Consider the following 27,777-nt stretch of genomic DNA (forward strand, 5'->3'; position numbering starts at 1 on the left):
TGAGTTATTTGTAGCTTTCATCAATTAGACTAAACTTGGGCAAACTGAACCATTATTAATTTACGCATTAATCTGACATGCATATTGCAGGGTAGATTAATGTTGCAGAGAATGTACCATCAGACAAGTAGAATGGAAAAATCTCTCTGTGACTGAAGAGCTATGGCATCTAGGCAGTGAGTATCATTGCCTTGTAGGAGATTCAAAAAGTAAACGTGATAAGAGTACAGTAGAAGGAGAGAGCTCTTACAGTTGAGATCATCACTTCCTGGACCAAGTGGCATTTACACTGGCTATTATAAAACAGTTAAGTTTCTCTATAAATGTTTATTTTGCCTTTCATTTGGACTGGTTTCCTCCTCTCCTCCACGTCCAAAGACAGAAACTCCATGCCCACTCTCTGTGGTCAGCAATGACCTTGTAAACCAGGATACTTATTGGTCATTTAGATTTGCACCTATCTTGTTTCAAAGAAGTCAGACTTAATGGCAAATTCTGAGAATCAGGACAGGATGAACCTGTGGCACCTCTTAGGCTGGTAATCAGAGTACTGGGCTTCATGCTGTGGTGGATGTGTTCTGCTTGACTGTGTCCTTGAATCAATTTGGACTAATATTACCCCCAAGCAAGTTCTGCACACATCCTTTTCAGGAATTTAATCTTGGCTGTGATGTGCTGCTGATAGTGACCATTAGTCTCATTCTAACAAGACCATTTGAGACAAATTAGATGTGGTAACGTGCTTGAATTTGGTGCACCTGCTCTTGCCATTTCTTCTCCCTGTGCCCCTCCACACTAGCCTGAGGAGATGGAGGACAGGAAGGTGACTTCATTTTGCAAAGGTATTTATAAAATCAGAACGCAATTCAGTCTTCCCTTTGCTCTGTTTCTGTTGTTCAATTATTTAATGTCCTGTTGTTTCTGTCAGCAATCAATAAAGACTTGGTGGGTATTATAGGCATAACATTAAACCCACTGTAGTGAAAAAATTAAGATGGATAAGGCCATATGTGAAAAAATGTAGGTGCAAAATAGTATATGCAAATGAAAAATTCTCAGTATGAGGTAATATAGAAGAGCCCAGAGGAGTTATTGACCTGTAGAAAATAGCTCCTTTTCTGGTTAGAAATAAAATGAGGCAGGAAAATATAGGGGCATGCTTGTAATTCCTTCCTCATGTCATTTCTCCTCTCTCCTCCCTGTGTTCCTTTACACTAACCAAAAGAAAAAGGGAGGTGAGAAGGTAGTTCCTTGTTGAAAATAAATTTCCAAGGAATTCTTGTTGAGTTTTTGATCCCTTATATCTGTGTTTCTAGTCAGGAAAATGAAACCACTAAAGATTATTTAATCAGGTTTGTTACTCCCATTTTTGGCTTATTTTAACCTTTAAATAGTAAAAACATAAAAACAAAAACTTTATGAAAAATCATATAATTAAGACTCAAAATCTACATATGTTCTGCAATGAGGATTAGAGAAGTGAAGGAATTTCCCAGTATTTTAGTCAAAATTCTACTGCCATCTTGCATTCCTTAGATATATCGAGGCTAACTCTGAGCCTGGAGAGGCTCAAACAAAAAGTAGAATCAGCAATTGTCTTATCAATGTCACTTCTATTTTAAGTAATTAAAACCCTAAGATATTAGTTTTATGATGCAGGAATCTTCCTGGGTTATTCGAACAACTGGAGAAGGAAAAGGCAACCCACTCCAGTATTCTTGCCTGGAGAATCCTGTGGACAGGGGAGCCTGGTGGGCTGCCGTCTATGGGGTCACACAGAGTCGGACACCATTGAAGTGACTTAGCACGCACGCTAAACAATTAAGAGTTAAAGGAATTTCAATTTAGGAAAAGCACCTTCATTGGCCTTAATGTTTTAATACGCCCTGTTAGTCTGTTTTGATCTGACAATGAAAAACCCACATCATAACACAAGAGTTAAAACCGGTGAGCCCCGGGAGAGCACAGTCAGCCATTTTCCCCAGGCGACACCAGCCCAACTTGACACAATCCTGCTGTGAGAGAAAAACTAGTGGTTAAAACAAAGTAGCTGCAGAGTTTCTGCAAATATAAATGCTAAAATAAAAACAGCCTAAGGGGAAATTGTATGTTGACTATTACTTCTCTTTTGAATCAGCATCCAGAATGTTTGTATACAACGTTCCTATTCACAGTCTCACCACTTTTCTTCTCAGAAAGAGTAAATGTTAAAAACAAAAATACTATCCTGTTCTATTTGGGCAAGAAAATGCACCTGGGTTTTTTAAAACATTTTGGCCATGATATGTGGCATATGAGACCTTAGTAGGGATCGAACCGCCCCTGGCTAGGGAACGAACCGCATTCCCTGCACTGGAAGTATGGAGTCTTAAACACTGGACCACCAGAGAAGTGCCCCCCACATTTTTTTAATTCCAGATTTTTTAAAATGTAGACCTGCTATGGTATCCCACAAGGACAGCTTCACACCATGCATCTTCCATCAGCCCCAATGAGATGGCAACTGGCTATCAAAGTGAAAGAAATGCTCTTTGAGTAACCTCAGGCTAGGGCTGAGCCTCATGGGCCCCTGATTATAAATGTGCAGTACAAACTTCTTCCTAAATGTATGCTTTCGTTTGTACAGATGATTTCTTTGTATTATTTGAGATTCGGTTTTATCTATTTTTTATTGGATTCTAACATCTAGGCTACAGTCCATGGGGTCGCTAAGAGTCGGACACGACTGAGCAACTTCACTTTCACTTTTCCCTTTCATGCACTGGAGAAGGAAATGGGAACCCACTCCAGTATTCTTGCCTGGAGAATCCCAGGGACGGTGGAGCCTGGTGGGTTGCCATCTTTGGGGTCGCACAGAGTCGGACACGACTGAAGTGACTTAGCAGCAGCAACATCTTGGTTGTCATCATATAATCTCCCACTGGGAGTTCTGTAGTTTTAATATGCAGATTTCCTTGTAAGCCATGGAGAAAAGGCATGTGTGAAATGAATAAATCATGCAATGATCAGGAAAAAAAAATGCTCTCTGTGGATTAAATTGGTGTATAAAGTGTAGCCCTGATGAAGCAGGTAACATGAGTTCAAGACCCATAGTAGGAAAACTGGATTTTATTCAGTTACATTTGGAAAGAAAAGACCACAATTGGAGACACTGTCATGGGATACCCAAGAATATCAAGACACAGCTTCATGACAAATACACACTGATTCTGAAAAGGGACAGCCCTAACCAAATTGTTCAACAAAGATGAAAATATGCAAGATAGATGTAGGAAATCAAACCCAGCTCATCAAACCCATTTGATCAGAATAAAACAACTGTAACTCTCTTTTTCTGAGAATGTCATCAACTACAACATTTCAAAGAAAAGGAGGTCCAAGTCATTGTTGGTGTATGTGATTAATTTCCTACTAATGCATCTTTTTCTGTCTCCTTTTTCTTTCCTAATGCTTAATTTAGACCCTCGCTGGACGAGGCCCTGCAGTGGCGTGATTCCCTGGACAAGCTCCTGCAGAACAATTGTAAGTTTGGGGAAAAAAGAACAATCATAAATTTGAATTATCTTTATAAAGGTCAGGGGAAAGAGACCCAAAAAAAAAAAAGGCAGCTTTAGGTTGCAGACACCTTCTTCTCAAATTTTGACATTTCTTCAACTTTGGAAGGATGCCAAGGGAGTATGATTATCTAGCTCACTTTGGGAGAATGTGAAAATGAGTTGTCTGGAGGGCTCCTGAGTACAGGTTTATTCCCATCTCTCCTGCTTACTTGAATGAGCAGAGCTAGTAGTTTGACCTCTGCTCTTCTTAAAATTTTCATCAGTAAAACAGAGACACTGCTTCTTCCAGCTTAGCCTCATAATGGCTTGGTATGGATTGGGTGTAACAGTTTTCATATCACTAAACTCTGAGGCATGGGTTGGATGGTATTTGAAATTGCTATTAATTGCTTTTGTAACTGGCCACAGGTTGTTAACCTCTCCGAACCTTATTTTCCTCTTCTGGCAGCATGCCTTTTATATCTTCATTCAAGACATGACAAAAGTGAAAGCAAGAACTCCTCTCCATGTTAACACCGATACACCTGAGCACTATTTGCCTTTTCTCAATCCAAAATCCTTTCTGATTCCCAAGGTCTGAAGTATCAAGTTTAAATTTCTAGTTCTTAGAATTCTCCATAGTAACTGTATTGCTGGCCTCCAGTCAAACTGAACTGTTCTCTATTTCTATATGTAATCCCTTTGACTAGAATATTTTGTATTTATATCTCTATCAGTTGAAATGCTCCACTCACACTAGAGCAAATCTAAATACTAAATGCCTAGTTTTCCTTGACCATCCAGAATGATTTGTGTTCCCTCAGAGTTTCCAGCGCAATTTGTTTGCACATTTTTATGCCACTTTTTATTTGCTACATTTGCTACATTTGCTACATTGTGCTCTGATCACAGCATCTTCCTCCTGTAACAGATTATAAACTTAGTCTTTTTCATCTGGATAATTTCACAACAGGAAGTGCACAGTAATACAAAAATGTTGAATTGTTCTCCCTAAAAATAGTATTTATGTAAATTATCTAACTCATATTTTTACATTTTCACTATAAAATTTGAATATGAAACTTTGTTCAATGCTTTGCAAAAATCAGGGTTTAAAAAATATTTCCCACAGGACCATCAAGATTCATAGATATAGAATAGGTGGCAAAGAATGTATGTTGAAATATATACAAACAACATTTTTTGTCTCATTTTTGGTGAGGTAATCTTCTGTTTACCTGTGATAGAACCAACATCTAATATCTGGATGCAGAACACCAAAGTCACTAATTTGAAACTTTCTCAATATTATCCACTTTTTATTTTCTTTTTTAAAAAATTTACTTTATTGAAGTATAGTTGATTTATAATGTTGTGTTTCTGCTGTACTGCAAAGTGATTCAGTTATCTAATTTTTTTTTTATTTCTTATGCTAAATAGAATACTCAGCCCTGATGCATATAAAGTGTTCAACAAATGTTTATTGAATAACTGAGTTAATGAATGACTTCATTATCCTTCTTGGACACAGAAATTTCATGAAGTCAACTAGGAGAAAAATATTTATGTTTATCAGTTGACTTATTTATTGTGTTACCTGTGGTTTTAGGGCCAGTACCTGACAAATGAATTATGCATACCCTGGGTATATGTATTTATTGCTACTATCAATAAACAAAATTAGAAGAACTGTTGTCATGTTTTTAAAACTATTAAGGAGAAAGATATAAATTTATATGCCCATTCACAATCCTTTTCAGTCACACTAATCCTTAGGGTCACATGTTTATATATTTCAGGCTTTTAGGAGATAGAGAACTATTAGAATAAGTTAAGCCAGAGGCACTTACTGTTAATACCTAGCATTTTGGGACTGAAGTTTTTCAGCTTGCAAATAGTTGATTTCCATAGTGTAAGCTTGAGATCCGATATTCTTGCAGTAATGTTTTCTGCTTCTTAAAGGGGAAATATGTATATGCATATGTATGTGTGTGCAAATATATATGTAATATTCACATTTTATTTAATTAGATACAATATTTTAAAATTATATATACTATGTATGTGTCTTGAGTATATATGTGTGTGTGTATAATCTTAAGTTCCACAGCATTATCTTCTTAAGTAATTAATACTTTTAAGACTTGGACAATGTCCCCAAGTAATAATTGGGAAAACATTTGATAACTGTTCTAGTCAAAAGTCTTTCCTTGAAAGGGTATTTATCCATTCAAACCAGCACAAATAATAAAAAGCGTTTCTGGTATGGATACAGAGACCTCACAGAAATGAAAAAGAGCCAGACCCTATAGGAAGTGATGCCCTGGGCACAAAGGACGTCTTCTCCCTCCCTCCACCTCTGTCTCTCTGTTCCATGTTCCTGTCTCTCTCTTCCTTTCTGTCTTTCCATTTTCCCGTCTATCTCTGCTTCTGTGACACTATCTCTCTTGCCACTTTGTCTCAGCTTCTCTCTGTCTATTTCTAAAGAAGGACCAGTGAAATGATAGGCGTGCCCAAGTAATTCTACCCCAACAACATCAACCTAAAAGAAACAATTTTTGACATATTTCCCCAAACACTAACTTTCATGCATTGTGAATAACCAAGCCAAACTTTGACAACTCAGTTCTTATGAGATATTATTTGAATCTGCAAAAACTAATGGTCTATAACCAGAACTATTATGGTTCTGACATTAGCTGTGATCGATTCAGAATAGGTGATAAAGAAAGATACATTTGAAAAACATGGACTAGAAACATCATGATTCCTTCTTGCATGTTTGTTTGATTAATTAAATCATTTAACCTCATGTTTGTTGACTTATGAGGAACATTTGACATTCTCTTGTGCTAAAGTAGAGTATTGATTCTCATCATTGATACAGTCCCCCAAGCCTTCCTTAAATCCATGTTTTACTTAAATTTTTTTGAGTGAAAATGAAATCATTTGGTACCATACCTTTAAAAAAAATAAGACCGTTAAGCTGCTACTCAAACTTTTCTCTTCCACAAGGTTATTTCTTTTTTCTTTATTTTAAGAAAATATTCTTTATTGATATATAATTGATTTAAAATATTGCATTGTGTACAGAATAATTATTTATTTTTTACTGATTATATTAAGCCTATTAGAACCTAATAGGCCTTACCTAATAACCTATTCAAAATCTTTTTTAATTGCCCAGTGTATTTGACTCTGTTCTGAAAAAACACAAATTTCTTATGTTTTTGTCTTCAGTTTTATATACAGAATCATCTGTTTTTTCTTTTTGAAGGTCCATGAGACACATAACTGATGCATTGCTTTTTAAACAGAAAAACAGATTACATGTGGGAGTTTAAATGAGACAGTGACATTAAACTCTTCCATGTGATGATGTTTAAAAGCAGAGTAAGAATGAAACACAACCCAGTAGCCACAAAGTTTTTATGTGAATCTCTTTGCCTCAGGAATTCCAAAAGGTCAGAACATTTTCTTGAAACATCTTTGGACTCTTGCATGGGGAATGGAATAGCCTGGATCTGGGCTCCTCTTTTTGTTTCTGTGTTTGCATTCTCCTCTACTTCTCTTCTTTGATTTCCAATTTTCTCCCTTCTTTTGTCTGGCTGTTCTTTATCATCATCTTACTCACTAATAGTCACAATTTTCTTTAGAGTTGTAGTTATAAAAAAGCAATAGCTTACATTTATTATTCATCATATGCCAGTCACTGTTTCATACATTTTGCATATATTAGGTTATCTAATGATTTCAATAATTTTAACACTTATATATGCAAACAATTTGTATTTTTAAGAAAAAGCAACTGAGACAGAGAGAGTTTAGGTAACTTGCCCATTAAATAAAATACTACAGCAACAGCAAAATCAGTAAATTTATTTTTCCTTAATGTTTGTGCTCTTCACTTTTGAGACATAGGAGGAAATTTTTATCTCAGTGAGTCTTATTTTATTCAGTTTGAACCTTTATTAAATATTAGATCCACAGATTTACACTAAGAGGTGGGATGTTTTTGAAAGAGGGGCAAAGATAAATGAAACTCGAACCTTGAACTCAGATAATCAACCGCATCCTGGGAGAAAGAGTCATCAGTTCAGTTCAGTCAGTCAGTCGTGTCCGACTCTTTGCAACCCCATGAACCGCAGCATGCCAGGCCGCCCTGTCCATCACCAACTCCCAGAGTCCACTCAAACCCATGTCCATTGAGTCAGTGATGCCATCCAACCATCTCACCCTCTGTCATCCCCTTCTCCTCCTGCCCTCAATCTTTCCCAGCATCAGGGTCTTTTCCAATGAGTCAGTTCTTTGCATCAGGTGGCCAAATTATTGGAGTTTCAGCTTCAGCATCAGTCCTTCCAATGAATATTCAGAACTGACTTCCTTTAGGATGGACTGGTTGGATCTCCTTGCAGTCCAAGGGACTCAAGAGTCTTCTCCAACACCACAGTTCAAAAGCATCAATTCTTCAGCACTCAGCTTTCTTTATAGTCCAACTCTCACATCCATACATGACCACTGGAAAAACCATAGCCTTGACTAGATGGACCTTTGTGGACAAAGTAATGGCTCTGCTTTTCAATATGCTGTCTAGGTTGGTCATAACTTTCCTTCCAAGGAGTAAGCGTCTTTTAATTTCATGGCTGCAGTTACCATATGCAGTGATTTTGGAGGCCCCAAAAATAAAGTCTGACACTGTTTCCACTGTTTCCCCATCTATTTGACATGAAGTGATGGGACCAGATGCCATGATCTTAGTTTTCTGAATGTTGAGCTTTAAGCCAACTTTTTCACTCTCCTCTTTCACTTTCATCAAGAGGCTCTTTAGTTCTTCTTCGCCTTCTGCCATAAGGGTGGTGTCATCTGCATATCTGAGGTTATTGATATTTCTCCCGGCAATCTTGATTCCAGCTTGTTCTTCCTCCAGCCCAGCATTTCTCATGATGTACTCTGCATATAAGTTAAATAAGCAGGGTGCAATATACAGCCTTGACGTACTTCTTTTCATATTTCGAAACAGTCTGTTGTTCCATGTCCAGTTCTAACTGTTGCTTCCTGACCTGCATACAGGTTTCTCAAGAGACAGGTCAGGTGGTCTGATATTCCCATCTCTTTCAGAATTTTCCACAGTTTATTGTGATCCACACAAAGTCTTTGGCACGGTCAATAAAGCAGAAATAGATGTTTTTCTGGAACTCTACTGGAAAGACTCATAGTAGCAAATAATCCCATGGGGAAAAATAAGTGATCGCTTCTCTTATATGAATCCAGGAAATGGATTCTATACACTGGAAAGTTATTTTCTGTGCTCATTCCCTGGATAGGATGACTTGGTAATGTTGTGGTAAATGTTATTATTGTGACATCCTGGAATGTATCCTCAGGTCATAAATAACAGTGTTTTGGAGGACTAGAATTTTAGCTCTACCTTTTTCAAAGATGTGGAAAGGGTGATTCAGAATGCCTGGATCACTATGTTATGGGGACATGAGGCTAATAAGAGTTAATTTGCCCTACACTTATTCTGTGAAGTTATTGCTTCCTCTGCAGTCTGAGACCTGATAGTGTGGGAGCTCATAAGACTTCATTCCTATCATCATTTCCCAGCAGCTAGAAAGTGCCTGGGAATTTTCTCATTTCAGCAAACTAACTGACACCTTTTGTTTAAGAAACAATAAAAACTTTAAGGATGACATAGAGAGAACTCAGTCTTTATTTCTTCTTTCAGCCTGTATTATTGATTCCTGTGTCACTAAATGATAATGCATCAGTTCAGTTCATTCAGTTCAGTCGCTCAGTCATGTCCGACTCTTCGTGACCCCATAGACTGCAGCACAACAGGCTTACCTGTTCATCACCAACTCCTGGAGCTTACTCAAACTCATGTCCATTGAGTCGATGATGCCATCCAACCATCTCCTCCTCTGTTGTCCCCTCCTCTTCCTGCCTTCCATCTTTCCCAGCATCAGGGTCTTTTCCAATGAGTCAGTTCTTTGCATCAGGAGGCCAAAGTATTGGAGTTTCAGCTTCAACATCAGTCCTCTCAATGAACACACAGAACTGATCTCCTTTAGGATGGACTGGTTGGATATCCTTGCAGTCTAAAGGACTCTCAAGAGTCTTCTCCAACACCACAGTTCAAAAGCATCAATTCTTCGGCACTCAGCTTTCCTCACCATCCAACTCTCACATCCATACATGACTACTGGAAAAACCATAGCTTTGACTAGACAGATCTTTGTTGGCAAAGTAATGTCACTGCTTTTTAACATGCTGTCTAGATTGGTCATAACTTTTCTTCCAAGGAGCAAGCATCTTTTAATTTCATGGCTGCAGTCACTATCTGCAGTGATTTTGGAGGCCAGGAAAATAAAGTCTGACACTGTTTCCCCATCTATTTGCCATGAAGTGATGGGACCAGATGCCACGATCTTAGTTTTCTGAATGTTGAGTTTTAAGCCAGCTTTTTCACTCTCCTCTTTCACTTTCATCAAGAGGTTCTTTAGTTCTTCTTCACTTTCTGCCATAAGGTTTGTGTCATCTGCATATCTGTGGTTATTGATATTTCTCCCAGCAATCTTGATTCCAGCTTGTGCTTCACCCAGTCCAGCATTTCTCATGATGTACTCTGCATATAAGTTAAATAAGCAGGGTGACAATATACAGCCTTGACATACTCTTCTCCCGATTTGGAACCCATCTGTTGTTCTATGTCCAGTTCTACCTGTTGCTTCTAGACCTGAATACAGATTTCTCAGGATGCAGGTCAGGTGGTCTGGTATTTTCATCTCTTTCAGAATTTTCCACAGTTTCTTGTGATCCACACAGTCAAAGGCTTTAGTGTAGTCAATGAAGCAGAAGTAGATATTTTTCTGAAACTCTCTTGCATTTTTGATGATCCGATGGATGTTGGCAATTGGATCACTGGTTCCTCTGCCTTTTCTAAATCCAGCTTGAACATCTGGAAGTTCATGGTTCATGAACTGTTGAAACCTGGCTTAGAGAATTTCGAGCATTACTTTGCTAGTGTGTGAGATGAGCGCAGTTGTGTGGTAGATTGAACATTCTTTGGCACTGCGTTTCTTTGGGATTGGAATGAAAACTGACCTTTTCCAGTCCTGTGGCCACTGCTGAGTTTTCCAAATTTGCTGGCATATTGAGTTCAGCACTTTCAAACAGCATTATCTTTCAGGATTTGAAATAGCTCAACTGGAGTTCCATCACCTCCACTAGCTTTGTTCGCAGTGATGCTTCCTAAGGCCCACTTGGCTTCACATTCCAGGATGTCTGTCTCTAGGTGAGTGATCACACCATCGTGGTTATCTGGGTCATGAAGATCTTTTTTGTATAGGTTTTCTGTGGTTTCTTGCCCCCTCTTCTTAATATATTCTGCTTTTGTTAGGTCCATACCATTTCTGTCCTTTTTTCTGTGCCCATCTTTGCATGACATGTTCCCCTGGTATCTAATTTTCTTGAGGATATCTCTAGTCTTTCCCATTCTATTGTTTTCCTCTATTTCTTTGCATTGATCACTAGGAAGGCTTTCTTATTTCTCCTTGCTATTCTTTGGAACTCTGCATTCAAATGTGTATATCTTTCCTTTTCTCCTTTGCCTTTCCCATCTTTTCTTTTCTCAGCTATTTGTAAGGCCTCCTTTGACAACCATTTTGCCTTTTGGCATTTCTTTTTCTTAGGGATGGTCTTGATCACTGCCCCCTGTACAATGTCACGAACCTCCATCCATAGTTTTTCAGGCACTCTGTGTATCAGATCTAGTCCCTTGAATCTATTTGTCACTTCCACTGCATAATTGTAAGGGATTTGATTTAAGTCATACCTGAATGGCCTGTGATAACACATATTGCTGGAAATATGGGCAGGAGTGAGGGAAAATACATCTGATCTTATCCAGGTGAACATTATCAAGTGGTTTTAAAGCAATTCTTCTAGGTCGGTTACTAGAGAAAATTGCTTATCACACGATTGCTCCCCAATGTATTTTTAGGTGTTGCTCAATTTTAAAAAATGTTTTTATGTTAAGTACAGCAAGAAGGGATTAAAATGCAAAGTTTCTTGTTTAGATCCAGAATTGTCAGTGACCCTAATCAAAGTTAATTATAACTTAGCAATTCTCTTTCTTTAAAACTGAGTGCAATTGCTGGGAACTGTGAGGGATATAAAGACAAAATGTATAGAAGGAAAATTGAAAAAAGACAATGCTGTGTTTCTGGCTTAATCATTGTATTTTGTGCATATTGTTTGAAATTGATGTATTGGGCAATGACTAATGAATGAAAATTAGAATCTATAAAAAGAAGTAGGGAGAAATATTCAGGAGGAATGGAAATAGAAATTAGGTCAAAGGAAATGAATTCAGTACATGAATATGTTCTCCAAGTAAAACTAATGAATTGTAGAAGTGTCTTCTGATGAGGAACAAGTTAGAGGAAATGTAGAACTTAATGTACCAGTCAGTCCAGCCTTTGGCCTGGGAGGCAAATGCCATGCCAGGCATGCCTGTAATTCTGATATAGTCTGTGGAAAACTAAATTTTTCTCTCCTTCCTTTAGAAATCTACTTACCTTACATAGTAATGTGCATGGATTCTCTCTCAGTACATACAGATTTGTTAGAATTTGGGTTAAAAAAGTATCTATTTATCTATCATCTATCTAGCTAGCTAGATATATATCTAACTATCTATGTATATGTCAGCTTTAAAAGGAAGATAATATTGGAGATATAAAGTTATTTTTCCTTTGTTCCTCTTCATTGCCTTACTAATTCCTGACCTTGCCTTCAACTTATCTACCACTTTGGAGCTTAGAGCTGCAGAACAAGGTTAGAAGAAAGAAAAAGAAAACAAAAGGATCAGACTCAAGAATCTCTAATATACATATTTGCATAAGATATATATATGGGCTTCCCTGGTGGCTCAGACAGTAAAGAATCTGCTGTCAATGCAGGAGACCTGGGTTTACAAGCTGAAATATATTCTATAAGAGCAACAGTACTCTGAAAACAGAACCACCGCAGTCAAAATTACACTTAATTTAATATGTTTTAAAGACTGATGCTTCATTGATGGGTGTAGTAACTGCTCTACATATGAGCCCTTTCATCAGGCCCCTACCACTCCTCCTTCAGGTCTCAAACTCCTTCAGATCTCAGGTCTCACTTTCTCATATAAGCCTTCTTTATATGTAAAATCAGGTTAGGACACTTTTGTTACTCTTACTATCTTTCATATTGCTTTCTTTTGTTGTATATACATTTTTTTGTGTGTATGTTCCTTCATTTTCTTTTCTACCTCCCTGAATCTTCACTGGGGCAGGTAGCATGTCTATTTTACTTACCATAATTCCTGGAACATAATATTTGCTCCAAAAATCAACTTTAGAAAGAAAAAAACTAAGTAGTTGATACATGAGAATCAACATTAATATTACTTACACTACCAAATCAAGTTTTAAGTGTATTTTTTTTCTTTTTGGTAACTGATAAGTATCCAGAATGGTATTAACGTTCACAGTGTTCCTCAATGCTATGTACGGTTAACCTTTATCATCCAAATATAGACTGTCTGTATTTGAATCCCAGCTCTGCCACTTTCCAGCTGGTTTACTAATAGAAAGTTACTTGATCTCTCTGACCTCATTTGTAAAATAGGATATAGCAGTCCCTGCCTCTTAGGTTTGTAATGATTAACAAATGAGTTAACTTTAGTAAGGTTATTACACAAATAACAGAAATGTGTTATAAATAAATCTAGGCCACAACATGGGATATAGTGATAGATAGATGATAGATAGATAGAATACATTTCCTCAAATAACCTTTTTCCTTGCTAGATGGAATTGCCAGCTTCAAAAGTTTCCTGAAGTCTGAGTTCAGTGAGGAGAACCTTGAGTTCTGGGTGGCCTGTGAAGATTACAAGAAGATCAAGTCCCCTGTCAAGATGGCTGAGACGGCAAAGAAAATTTATGAAGAATTCATCCAAGTGGAGGCTCCTAAAGAGGTTGGTCCTGATTGGTAGGTGGTGAGAGTGGTCAATGGGGGTCAGCTCAACAACTTCCCAGGAAGGATTTCCATCTGCAATACAGTTTGTAGCTAAAGGTTATTCCTATTTGAGAGTGGGCCACCTTTCTTAAACACCCACAGAATGCAAAGGCAGAGCAATACAGCCAAGCAGATATGAACTTGAACTCTGTTTAGACCACATTCTAAGCAGTACGGGTCTCTCTTCAGAAGCATGTAATCACAAATGAGGATAATACTAGTTGGATAATACTAGTTGTATGATCTTGGATGAAGTACTCAGTCTGTCTGAACTTAGTTTCTTTCTTTGGGAAAATGAGGATAATGAAGACTATTTTGCAGGATTGTCATGAGGATGAAATTAAACAGTGGATGTGAAAATATATATCTCAGCATTTGAACAAATTAATGTCTGATGAATGTTTCTATCACTTCATCTTTTCTCTTTTCCCCTTTCCCCTTTCCTCTCTTCCTTTTCTTTTTTGGTGAAAATTCTCTTTTCCATCCTATTCTCCGCCACCTGCTGGTTTCCCCTAGGGCTTTTTCATTTACTCTCTGGTCTGGACAAGGTTTCTACTCATGAAAATCAAATGATTACATGATAACAGTGCTACAGATGTTGGAGGGCAATATAATATTAATTAACTGTTAAAGATGTGTGTTGATTTCAAAGAGGCTTTAGGGTAGTTTATCTGCCCTTTCCTATTTGTGAAACTGAATTGAAAAGATTTTTGTGGAATTCAGGATCAGGATGGGCTCAGCAAGACCCATTCATCATGTTTTGGTCAGGTCACTGATTTCACATTGCACACTATAATCCAATCTGGACATCAAAAATTTCAGCAAAATTTGGGGTCAGGTACAGAGGTGATCTGAGCAAACCCTCTAGGCAGGCAATAATTAACTTAAGATGATTTGAGGGAGGGAAACCCTAATATCCTTTTTCTCTCACAGCTGTTCTAGACTCTTGAGGTTCTACCATTTGATATTTATTCCTTTGGTAATGCATTACTCATCACTGATCCATTTTAAAGGGACAACTTTATCTGAATGGATTATTATAATCTAATCATCAAAGTAGATTATATACCTAACACCAACAGATGAGCCACCTCCATGACATAGGAGGTGGAGGTGAGGAGCAGAGAGTATAGAGTACTACAGGTCAAGGTGGAGAAAGTGAGAATCCTAGCATGCACCTGGGTTTAGTCTTACTGTGGGAATTATTTTGGAATCCTCTCTAGATCCCCTCTTCTACTCCTCAGTCTCCCACCCCATGCATATGTATTGGCTTTCCCCTACTTCCGATGCCATTTGTGCTGGGCTGTTCTGTCAGCATGGAATCTCCTTGATGTTACCAAGGACATTAATGTACTGTTAGTATTAAATCTGACACAATTTCTTGACTTTGACTGATTTCCCATTTCCAACCTATCTTCTTACCACCTTCATTCCTCTTCACAGAAGTCTAGGATTTGATATATGCAAATGCTGGAGACCCACCTAGGCTATTACTAGGTGCTTGAGCTCTAGGAAAACATTGTTCTCAAAGTTTCTTACTAGAACACTCATGGGTATCATGAAAATATGAGAAATTAAGAACAGAGTTTCAAAATAAATAAAACCCTTGCTGAGTTACTAGAACACACAGATGATGGCTTTCATTATAAGGACTTCTGGGCTCTAATTAAAATAGCTTTGGCCTCCAGTCTCTGAGCTGAGCATCAGAGGGATGTAAATCCCACTCCTGTTACATAATAAACACTCTGTGAATGTTTGTGAGATGAATGGATGCAGGTATACCTACTACAGACCTTACTTGATGTATGACTTTGAGCAAGTTTCTAACTAAAGCTTTCTAATTCTCAATTCCCTTTAATTATAATAATTTCATGTATGTGTGTGGTGTGTGTGTATATACCTATAGGATGTGTAATAACTTGTAGCTATTGTTTTAAAAATTAGCTTGCATTTTGACAAAAATGTACGATTTCACTTTTAAAAACATGTTTTTATTTATTTACTTATTTTTCCTTATTTTTTTACTATTTATTTTTGGTTGCACTGGGTCTTCGTGGCTGTGTGTGGGCTTTCTCTAGTTGTGACAAGCAGAGGTTACTCTACCTTGCAGTGCATTGTGATACCTTCTCTTGTCGTAGAGCACAGGCTCTTGGCTCACAGACTTTAGTACTTGAAACACACAGGCTCAGTAGTTGTGGCTTGCAGGCTCTAGAATACAGGCTCAATAGTTGTGATGCATGATCTTAGTTGCTCTGCTGCATATAGAATCTTCCCATACCAGGGAATGAACCTATGTCTCCTGCGTTAGCAGGCAGATTCTCATCTACCGTACCACCAGGGAAGGCCTACTATTTCATTTTGATGAATACCAGAATGACCTGTATAGCAAGTTTACCCAGGCAAATAGTAATCTAAATTTTCTTTATCTGAATATTCACTTCAGTTCTTTAATATCAGGAACTGAAGGAGAGATACAGTGGTAAAAAATTGAAACTAAGATTTAAAAATGAGAAGTTACCCTGTGTAGTTCGATAAACAGATAATTTGTATACTAGAAATTGTCATGTCCATATCTTAATAAAAAAAATTTTCTTTGTTCAATAGTATACAGATGAGTATATATCAAAATGATTCATTAGAGGAGCCCATGCACATAAAAATAGTAAGAAAAATAGCTGTTATTTGCTATTTATGTGTTTGAGAGGTTAAAATATGTATCACTTCTTTAAAAAACATATCAATTCTTTAAAAAATAGGATTAATAGATAGCTTTATAATTGTTAGAAATTTTATAATTTTTAGTTTTATAACTTTCAACTATTTCAAGTAAGGCTGGCTGCTCATCTAGTTCAGTATATATTTAAGAGAAAGAAGAAGCATTGCTTTAGTGTGGCAGGAAGAATAACAGACTGTTCCTCACTAGCTGTTTGTAGGCATGTAAATTGACCTCTTTGGATCTTGGAGTCTTCACCTATGAAGACAGACATACAGACATCTGACTACCTCATCTGTGAGGCTGTTTCCAGTGCAGCCTGTGAAGTCTTCCACCATTCCTCCATAAAACACACAGGTTGCTCTCACCTGTGGAAAACACGTCATAGCCTCAACTCGCTTCGTCCTGGACCTTCAATCACGGTCACTCCTGTCTATTCTGGCCTGGCTGTCCCCAGTCACGCCTTTGTCCCTAACTCTGACCTAAAGACTCCATAATTCTTTGAGCCCAAATAGCTTTTCTCAGTATCAAGAACTTTAGCATCCCAGGAGAGACACAAACACTTCCTAATGTTTCAGTTCAGAACCATTGGTTGGTTTGGGTTTTGTTTCTTTCTTCTTTACACTCAGATACAGGAGTCATTGGAATAACAAGGTGATAAACAGTGATTTCTCTCAAATCATACTCAGGCAAACCCAGGCAGGCTGTACATTGCACAAGCTCAGGGGACCATTCCCATGGGCCCTAACATGAGTGATGTCCCTGGGAGGGACACAATGTAGTAGCCCTGCATTCAGGCCAAATAAGCCTTGATGCCTCCCAACACTCCAGTCTCCTGAGTAAAAGCAACATTGCTGGGCTTTTGAATCTTCTATCTACCACTTATGATCTTGGGCAAATCACTTTAACTCTTCTGCTCCTCAGTTGTAAAATGTGGATGTCAATGTTGCTTCTCAGAGTTGTAAGATTCAAGGAGTTCACAGCACAGTGCTGGTGAAAGTAAAATTCTCAGCACTCAATAAATGTTAGTTGCTATTGTTATGAATGTTGTGCTAAAACCAAGTTTCCTTATTCTTCTAGAGACATGCATAAAGTCTTGGATTCCCAGAATTTCTCTCTCTTCATTCTCCCCATTACGGGTGAAACCAAATGCTGTGGTAGGAAGACTGTGGGATTAGGCATCAGGATACCTAGATTCAAATTCTGAGTCTTTGCCTTCAAATACATTTGTTAGCTCCATGATCTGGAAGTCTTTATCTATCTGCCTTTCACCTAGAAAAGGAAAGACTCATTTTTTAGGGTTATTGAGAAGCTTGTATGAGGTCTGCCTGAATCAGTTGTTTATTTCTAACACTGGGTGCCTAATACTGGTTAGATCATAATCTGAGTCATGCATTTGTTGAAGCACCAGTTGCCTTACCCTACTGTATATAAAATAGAAGTGATAAGCTCTTCTAATTTCCTATGCCTCTCTTCCCCTCATGTGTTATATGAGAAACACTTTTCTCCCTACCCCTCCTCAAATCCTACAACCTGGGCTGACTCAGTGACCCTGTTTTCTGATTCACAGGTGAATATTGATCACTTCACGAAGGAAATCACAATGAAGAATTTGGTGGAACCTTCCCCAAGTAGCTTTGATGTGGCCCAGAAAAGAGTCCATGCTCTGATGGAGAAGGATTCGCTGCCTCGCTTTGTGCGCTCCGAATTTTATCAGGAGTTCATCAAGTAGCAATGCAGTCAGGCTATGAGAACCATCCTGAGAGTTCTCTCATCCATAATCACCCCGCACTTTTCAGCAGTCCACATATCTTCCTATAGCAGCTTGTTCAAAGATTCTGAGATGGAAAACCCCAGGGAGGGTTGCTTACTCTTGCCCACATTGTTTTGGATGATCATCTGTTACCCCAATGTCTTCCTTTTCCAGTTTCCACTTCCTGCTCCCATTCTTACTTAAGCTCTACTCTTGTAGGTTGTTGTGAAACTCAATCAGATCAACAGAGAAACTCTACTTAGGGAAATATAAAACAGAAGTATGATATCATTGAATGTGGCTCCACTTGGTAATGGATTGCCATCTAAATTGGGATGAAAAAGAATATGGACGTGGAAAAACCAATTTCACGTGAAATTAATTGATCTCATTTGTTGTTTTAATTCTGATCCAGGGAGGCCACTCATTATTTTCTGAATTTGGTTAGTAAAAGGTGGTAAGCATTTTATGAGGCAACCACTATTTGATTTTTTTAAGCAAATACATTGTTCAAAACATTGGTCTTCCTCTGAGACCATCTTTGTGTTAACTAGAGATTATAAACAAGAGATACAGCCAAGAATATATTGTGTTTATATAAAATCAATCTGAACACAATCCATGGGGTTTCTTATAATTCCCTCAGACCTTCCCACACATAAAGTTACCAAATTCTGTGCTAAATTAATAACCTGAGATTGACAATGGACTACTTTATAAATGTATCTATGTCTCTGATATGTATGCCCAAAGTTTCCATTTTCAAATTAGTTAAAATTTGTGTGAGTGCAAAATTCCAAAATTGCTAACTCCAATCATGTAAAACAAAAACATGCTGCTCATTACAGTGATCTTCCACCTCAATATCAAGAGGGCTACATACTACAGTGGAGAAATCTTGTCAAACCTAAAAGGGGTAGTTGTCCTATGGTGCAATCAGTTTGTTAAGTAAATGATGATTATCTTCAAAATAGCAAATTATCTTCAGAAAACTTAATTTGACTGAATGCAGAGACTTTCTGAGTGAGATAGAGTTTTACAGTACCCTGCATTTTGCAAAATGATCTGATCCTCTAAAAACTCCTCATTCCCCTCCTTGTTTTGCTCACCATAGTAATGAATTGTATTATAGTCAAAACACACATTTATACCCCTAACATGCCTTACACATAGCCAATTTTTAGTAGGTTTAATCTTTTAATACTGTGTGTCATTATTATAAGTCTTACTAGCATTTTTTATTATCTTTACTAGCTTTGATTAAGCAATACATAATCTAGTAATAAAGAGTCCAACTATGTACGAGGGTAACCAAGTGAGGATACTGAATTAATTAAAAAAGTGATTTTTAAGGGATTACTAAACATCTTAAATGTTTAAATAGAAGATTACATTCATTGTTTAGTCTTGTATTTCCTCCTTTTGTCTTTTTCTATCATTTACAAACTCCTAGTTTCACACGTCTGTAACCTATTAATTCAGTTATTTCCTAAGAATATTGAAAGTGAAGCAACTATATGACTGTATTCTTTGAGTAAACACTGACTACATTTGTTGGGTTTTTCTTACCTTTGTTATTGCAAAGACTAATGTGCCCTTCCTGAATACTTGCCATTTCAAACTCTGAAAATGGGTTGTTGTGACTGGGTCTAGTGCCAACGATATTTGTCAATATTGCTCACTTCAAAGAAACTCCGTTGTCAAGAGGTTGACAGGCCAGATCAACATTGTGAGCATGAAAGAGAAGTTCTCACCAAGTCTATTTGTGTAGGGGTGACAAGCAACTCACAACAAGAATTCCCAGCACAACCTCTCTCAGCATCTGTCTATACTGCCCCAAATGGGTATAAAACCACCAATCCTATACTTGCTCAAGCAGCTAGAAAATTTAAGAACCAAAGAATCTAGGTGAGTTGTTTTTTCTGAAATACTAAAACATTTTTAAGAAAAATTTTGATCTCATTAAAATTTCAAATATTTTATTAATATTATTTGAAATAACCAAATGTTTACAAATACCCAGAGAATTGACTAGAGAGTAGAAAGTTCACCATGATGGTTGATGTTACAAAGACTCAAGCTTACCATATTCACAAATTGACTGCACATCCTATGTAAGTGGGTAGACTTGTCAGTGGAAGATAAAAAGGGCCTTCACCTTTTCATAAGCTGAAAACACAGGAGGCAGTAAAAGCAGGAAAAGCACCAGGAGGGCAGAGCTGTGAAGGCTACAAGAAGCATGAATGCCTTTCAGTCAACTGGTGACATGTAATATATATGTAAACATGATTTTAAATTTAAAGCAGTATGAACACACACATTAGACACTCTTCTAAGTAAAAAATTAAAAGGAATATAAATATCACAGCCCCAAATGAAAAAGCAAACATATAAACGTTACCCTAGAAAGTTCTTTGACATATTTTGATAGTGTTTTTAAACTTAGAAGAGAAAAACCTGAGCTACCAAAAATTTCCATGGTAAACAAACAAAATCGCATTCTTTTTAAATTTGGGGAAGTTACAAAAACTAGGATGATCTTTCCAGGAAAAGAATGTGTAACATCAGTTTATCACTTCCTTTCTCTCCTCCCCTTCCTCCTCAATCTCCCATGAGTAAATTGCCTGGGAAAGTATGAAACTCAGTGGAGGAGCCCTTGGTGCTGACGTGTTCCTCCCTTGAGAAAATGTAACACAGTCCTATGTAGATCTGGGATGTCGAGAGGTGGTCAATGGGAACAGGAGTATATGCGTCTCATCCTTGAGAGAAACCTAAGGTTAGGGAGGCTGGGTAACTGCCATGCCCTGTTTTTCTGCTTGTGTTTGATATAATTTGAGCATGGCATCAGATTAGTATCTAAATTTGACCAGAACAAAGAAGACTATTTATTCTAGAGTAAGTTAGGAGGCTGTTTTCCATGTTTATCTACTAAAGCAGTGCTTGTTCATATGAGCAACCACCAACACACACAAACACACACAAATAGACACCTTCTGAAATGTAGAACTGATGTGTTTCAGTAATTTTGCTTTCAAATCAGTAGAAGCAAATTTATAAAAACATTTTGTGCCCCACTCCCAAAATCACCCATGTACTCATTCTCTACTATACAAATTATGCTTTAAGCAGATTTCAGTTTTTAGTGCATAAAGAGAAGAATTTATTAAAGAAATTGTTTTTATTTTTGCCTTCTACAGAGCCATCGATTTTGCTTGGTTGTTGTTATTTTTATACAATTCCTTTCAATAGAGATGAGTTATTATTATTTCACAAAGTATAATAAGTCAATTGGCAAACTAATAAACATTCTTTGTCAGGGGTTTGTCAAGCTATCTGTCCCATCACAAATTTGATAATTTGAGAATCATTGCAAAGCTATTTATATTTCAGGGAAATGATTTTTATCCTTGAAATCATTCCTTCTAGTAGCCATTTTCTTCGTTTCCTGGTAATTTAGCAAGTTTGGTAGAAATAGGGTCATGAGAAAAGAAAGGGGGGAAAGGAGGAGTGAAAAGTGGTAAAGAAGTTAAGTGCCCAGACTTACCTACAAAGTGAGTCCATTCACAAGGAAACATTTAAGAGCAACTCCACCTGATTGAAAATCAAATAACTTTTTGCTGTCACCACCAAGATTTGCAGGAAGGCATTTCTTGACTAACAATGAAGCTAGATGTGAACCTCCATTTTAAAATTCTAGGGAGTCTTGATTAGATAAGAGAAGAAGCATGGAGGCTATCCTTTCCCCAGTGGGTTTGCATGTGCCGGAGAGCAGAGCATGGAGAACTCAGTTTCTAATATCTGAATGTCCAAACCCAAGGGCCAGACAACTCTCTGTAGGTTCTGGACGTGAGGTCTTTTTTATATCTCAGTTTATGGGTTTTCCAGTCTCTCCATTCTATTAGATAAGTGTGTGTTTAATAGTTCCTTTGGACAAGGCTCCTTAACAATTTAGCAACTACTCCCTGTGTTAAACATATTTTCACCGAAACAGGTCATGTGGCAGATCAGAGCAATAGATGTTAAAAGAAAGGCTTCCCCCAACATCCTGTAACTGAAAAGATCAAGTCTTCCAACTAAGACATTAATACCTTTGAATGGAAACTCACAGCAGAGAGTAAAGGGAAAAAGACAGATAACCAAACTTTGGAATATTATCCTCACCTCACAGTTTAACAATAATCTTATCCTCTAGTAGAGAAGCCACAAATTCAACTCAACATTTATATCTAGTTTCATAAGTCTGTTGTTTCCTCACCTGAGGAAATTTTCCTTTCTCTTTCACACCTATGTCTCCATTTCTCTTCCCCTCCAGCATAAGGATACATTTTAAATAGTTGAGTCTAACCACATTTATCTAGTAATGAATACAATTAAAGCATTTAACTCCCTATCTAGAAACATGTATAAACTAAGGCATAAACAAAACAATGGGAAATGTTGAAAATTCTTCCAATAGAGAGAAGTAATCTGGATAATTTTTGCCAAAAGTTCTTTTCATATCATATGTTATTAGAATTTGGGGGACTGAGTTTTTTTTAAGACTGCTACAACTCACAGCTCATCTTCAGGAGACCAGCGTGGAGAAAAGAGTGGAAATGAAATCCACTCATCAGCATGTATCCCATGTTTTTCCTTTAGGAACAATTGTGTTTATCTTCAAATTTTGTATCCAATATGTTGTGTACTCTGTAACTCATACTACTTGATAAAGCACCAAATATATATATGTAACCACAATCACGTATATTATATTAAATATGTATCTATATAACAATCTCTGATTCATTCTTGAGTCCTGAACATTCTTGATGTGAAACTCACCCTTAAGATAGGCTTGTTTATTCACTATGCTCCTTACAACAACAGGTGGGAAGACCCCTCTCCTAATAAACATCAACTGTAATACAGCTTGACATGCAAGACTCAGAAAGGGAGATAACAAAGTGTCTGATATTCATACACTGTTCACTACATTCCTTTGGATTCAGATGGCAACAATTTATTGATGTAGATATTCTCTGTTAACGTTGACTCAGCTCATTACATCATTTGGATCCTGAAATAGTGAGTATATTTATTCCTTTCTCTTCCTGAATTTGTGAAAGATCTGAAATCCATGAGCCACTGCAAACAGCTCAGTTCTATGACCTTAGATTTGGTGCTCAGATAGTTTAGGTAATGGGCTCAGATTATACAACTAGTGGGACTGGAACTGGATGAAAGGGAAAATTTGTATGCAAAAAAGGGACATAAATAAAATTAGTTTATAGAGAGAAACTGATGAGAATTCATGTGAAGGGAGAGTGGGAGAGAGGAGTTGAGAGGTTAGAGAATGCCTGCTTGGTAAGTTCTCATTAACAAGTCCAATAAAGCCTAGGTATATTTAATTTAGATGTTATCACTATGAATCATTTCAGTACCATCTATTCTCCTTTTTTTATTGTTATTATCTTGGATGATTTTCTGAGAGTTTCCCCCAAGAAGCATTATTAGAATAAGCAAAGATCACTAATACTTTAGTCTCCCACATAGAGAATAAGTGATGTCTCAGGTCAGTATGTGAATCAGTGGCAGAATAAAGTTTAGAGGTCAGATTGCCTCTCAGATACCTGTCAGTTCCTTAACATTAAGATGGCTAATTCTAATTTGAATAAAATTGGCTAAATTCACCCCTGCCCTAGTGGGAGTCCATTCTATCACCTGTTAGTGATATAAGCCATATTCTCCAAGCTATGTGAGCTCCAAAATCTTTTTCTAATTTTACATTTTTTGAATCAGTAGTATCTTGAAAATTATTTTGCTCACAAACCACTTCCCAAACACCTATAACTCTTCAGATGGCTTCCCAATGCCTCAGTGCATTCTACACTTAAATTAGTTCTTATTTGGCAAATTCCTGGTTCAAATTCCATGCTTTTCCACTTTTCAGTAAGTTTCTACTTTCTCAAGTGTTTAAGTGTATTAAAACAATTAAAAACATGGATTGAAATTGAATTAGAACATAAAGCTTATGAGGAGGCAGTCTTTGCTCAATCCTTGGCAGCCAGCCCACATGGCCAGGCTGCCAGGTCTCTTATTTAATGAGGTCACATTTTCAGAGTACTCTCACCTTGAGAGAATCCTGGGTGTGAGACAGATAGGCAGGGGTGAGACAGGCAGTCACCTCCTGGAGGTGACTTTGGAAGACTTCATTATATTTTGAAGAACTGGTGCCTTGTCTGCCACAGGAAGGACCTGTCTGTGACCTATGAGAAATAGAAGCCTACTTCAGATTGTACCATTGAAAACCTCACAGACACTTAAAGAGGAATTAGAGCCTAGGGGCTTCAATGAATAAAGATGAACAGAGGTTGATATTCGCTTATTTCTTTCAACTGAATATCTATTTTGATTACTTTTTAATTTAGCACTGAAAGCCATAATATCTGTCTACTTGAGCTTCACTCACAATTCTACTGACCACAAGAACAGGGATTGTTACAGAACCAGTTCTCTTTATCCAACACTCTGCAAGCCAAACACTGGATTCCAAAGGTTGTGGCCAAGGAGTTTATTCTCAAGGCAACTAAGCGATGAAATGAGAAAAGAAGTTGCAGATCTATCTCCTTGAAAGGGAGGGAGTTGGGATATTTATGGGATAAGCAGGGTGATCTTAGGCATGGGGAAATGTGGCTGGACCTAGGGAAAAGATGAGGTAATCAGTGTTCTGCACAGTGTATCTTATTTTTGTACTTCTGCATAGTCAACATGGAGGCGCTTCTCATGATCTGAGGCTGGAGTTTTCCAGCCCTCTGATGTCAAAATGATATTCATGAGACAACTGTGCAGGCCCAGTTTTAGGGTCAGTAGCCCCAACCAGACTTAACTGATTTGCACTGGACTAGAGCTGACTCCAAGTTCCCGAGGCTATATGAAGCTGTGGAGGCATACAATTTAAAGGCCGCAGTGATTGGGGTGGGATGGTGGGAATTCCACTCCCTGGTAGCACAATGGTTAAGACTTGGCCCTTCCACTGCAGGGGGCATGGGTTCCATCCCTGGTTGGGGAACTAAGATCCCACGTGCTTCTTGGTGTGGCTAAAAATAAACTTAAAAAAAAGACAGTGTGCAGGGGAAGCAAAAGAAGGAAAAAATAACCTAAGGTGAGCTTAAAGGCAGTTAACAAGCAGAAGGATTTTTTTAATTTATTTTTTAATTAGAGGAAAATTGCTTTACAATATTGTGTTGGTTTCTGCAATACAACAACGTGAATCAGTCATCATTATACATACATCTCCTCCCTCCTGGGTCTCCCTCCCCTCTCCCAATCCCATCCCTCTAGGTCATCACAGAGCATCAGGCTGGGCTCCCTGTGTTATAAAGCAACTTCGCACCAGTTACCTGTTTTACACTTGATAGTGTATATATGTCAATGCTACTTTCTCCATTTATCACACCCTCTCCTTCCCCCACTGGGTCCACAAAGTCTTTCTGAATTTTCATTCCTTCCCTGCAAGTAGATTCATCAGTACTATTTTTCTAGATTTCTATATATGAGTTTTTGACTCTTTTCGACCCATAGACTGTAGCCCACCAGGCTCCTATGTCCTTGGAATTTTCCAGGCAAGAATACTAGAGTGGGTTTCCATTTCCTACTCTAGGGATCTTCCTGACCTCGGGAGCAAATTTGCTTCTTTTGTATCTCCTGCACTGGCAGGCAGATTCTTTACCTGCTGAGCCATTAGGGAAGCTGGTATATAAACATTAATATACAATATTTTGTTTTTTTCTTTCTAACTTCACTCATAAAAAAGGCTCTAGATTCATCCACCTCACACAGAGGAATTTTAACAAGTATCTGTTTCTCTGCAAGACCAGCTCAAGAATGCCTGTTATCCATCAGCTTTTGTTGTGTCTATGAGGCATGGTTTCAGGGTGACAAGAAAAATCCAGGTTTAGAAAACGTCAGAACTGGAACAAACATTACAAATCCTCTCATATGCTCAGGATGAAAGTCCAGTCCCCATAAAAAGGAACACATTTGAGTCAGTTCTAATGAGGTGGATGAACCTAGAGCCTATTATACAGAGTGAAGTAAGTCAGAAGGAAGAAGACAAATACCATATATTAATGTATAGATATGGAATCTAGAAAGATAGTGCCAACAGTCTTATGTGCAGGGCAGCAAAGGAGACACAGGTGTAAAGAACAGATTTGGGACTCAGTGGGAGAAGAGGGTGGGATGATTTGAGAGAGTAACATTGAAACATGTACATTACCATATGTAAAATAGATAACCAGTGTGAGTTTGATGTATGATGCAGCACACACAAAGCTGGTGCTCTGTGACAACCTGGAGGGGTAAGGTAGGCTGGGAGATGGGAGGGGGTTCAGGATGGATGGTACGCCTGTTTACCTATGGCCGACTCATGTTGATGTATGGCAAAAACCATCATAATATTGTAAGGTAATTATCCTCCGATTAAAATAAATTAATTAAAAAAGGTCCAGTTCTCCTCTCGCCACAAACCTTCTCTTAGGCAGAGATACCAGCATCTAGGGGGCTGGGAGCAAAAGCACCTGAAGCCCTGGGAGCAGAGGGGGCATCCACTTGCCTAGTCAGTCAGATCGATGAACTGCCTGGGATAACCAGTCCAGTAACATATGTCACACACACTAAAAACCACTCTGTTGTCCTCAGAAATTATTCTTCTCCATCTTTGTTTTAAGATGAGAAAACTGAGGCCCATTAAGCTGAAATGATTTGTCCAAAGTTATGTGTCTGGATAATGGCATACTACTTACAGAGGATCTGGTTCGCATCCTGTGGTATTTTTTCTTTGGAACAATACTCATGTTATGCCTTACTCAATGTCTATAATAATAGGTGTTCTTAAAGTTACTATCAAAGAACTGCAAGATACTAGAGAAATGGTAGGGTAAGATTAGTCCAGAAAAACTACTTCTCAAAAGTATAAAAAGTGAAAATGTTAGTTGCTCAGTCATGTCTGACTCTTGTGACCCTATGGGCCTGTAGACTGTCAGGCGCCTCTGTCCACGGGATTCTCCAGGCAAGAATATTGGAGTGGGTAGCCATTCCCTTCTCCAGGGGAATCTTCCCAATCCAGGGGCTGAACCTGGGTCTCCTGCATTACAGGTGGATTCTTTACCATATGAGCCACTATACTCCTTTCCCTTATCCCTATAATAATTTTCCCAAAGAGATATCTTTCATGCTTAACAACTACTCCTTTAACATCTGAATGCAGAGTTCCAAAGAATAGCAAGGAGAGATAAGAAAACCTTCCTAAGTGATCAGTGCAAAGAAATAGAGGAAAACAATAGAATGGGAAAGACTAGAGATTTCTTCAGGAAAACTAGAGATATCAAGGGAATATTTCATGCAAAGATGGGCACAATAAAGGACAGAAATGGTATGGACCTAACAGAAGCAGAAGATATTAAGAAGTGGCAAGAATACACAGAAGAACTATACAAAAAATATCTTCATGACCCAGATAACCACAATGGTGTGATCACTCACCTAGAGACAGACATTCTATAGTATGATATTAACTAGGCCTTATGAAGCATCCTATGAACAAAGCTAGTGGAGGTGATGGAATTACAGCTGAGGTATTTCAAATCCTAAAAGATGATGCTGTGAAAATGATGCACTCAATATGCCAGCACATTTGGAAAACTCAGCAGTGGCCACAGGACTAGAATATGTCAGCT

The 27,777-nt window shown here is 37.8% G+C and overlaps 1 protein-coding gene across 1 annotated transcript in view; it reads left to right on the forward strand.

Moving 5' to 3' along the window:
- The window catches only part of RGS5 (regulator of G protein signaling 5), a 62,157-nt gene extending 39,322 nt beyond the window's left edge, over window positions 1-22,835 (forward strand). The window contains exons 3-5 of the mRNA XM_081495439.1: window positions 3,461-3,522; window positions 13,388-13,554; window positions 17,879-22,835. Coding sequence (XP_081351565.1) covers window positions 3,461-3,522; window positions 13,388-13,554; window positions 17,879-18,040 — 391 coding nt within the window. The 3' untranslated portion in view covers window positions 18,041-22,835. The remainder of the gene's footprint in view (window positions 1-3,460; window positions 3,523-13,387; window positions 13,555-17,878) is intronic.
- Window positions 22,836-27,777: the final 4,942 nt, after the last annotated feature.

The sequence above is a fragment of the Giraffa tippelskirchi genome, chromosome 5 (genome assembly GCF_054371585.1).
Source record: "Giraffa tippelskirchi isolate mGirTip1 chromosome 5, T2T-mGirTip1v1.2.pri, whole genome shotgun sequence".
In the NCBI taxonomy this organism is placed as follows: domain Eukaryota; kingdom Metazoa; phylum Chordata; class Mammalia; order Artiodactyla; family Giraffidae; genus Giraffa; species Giraffa tippelskirchi.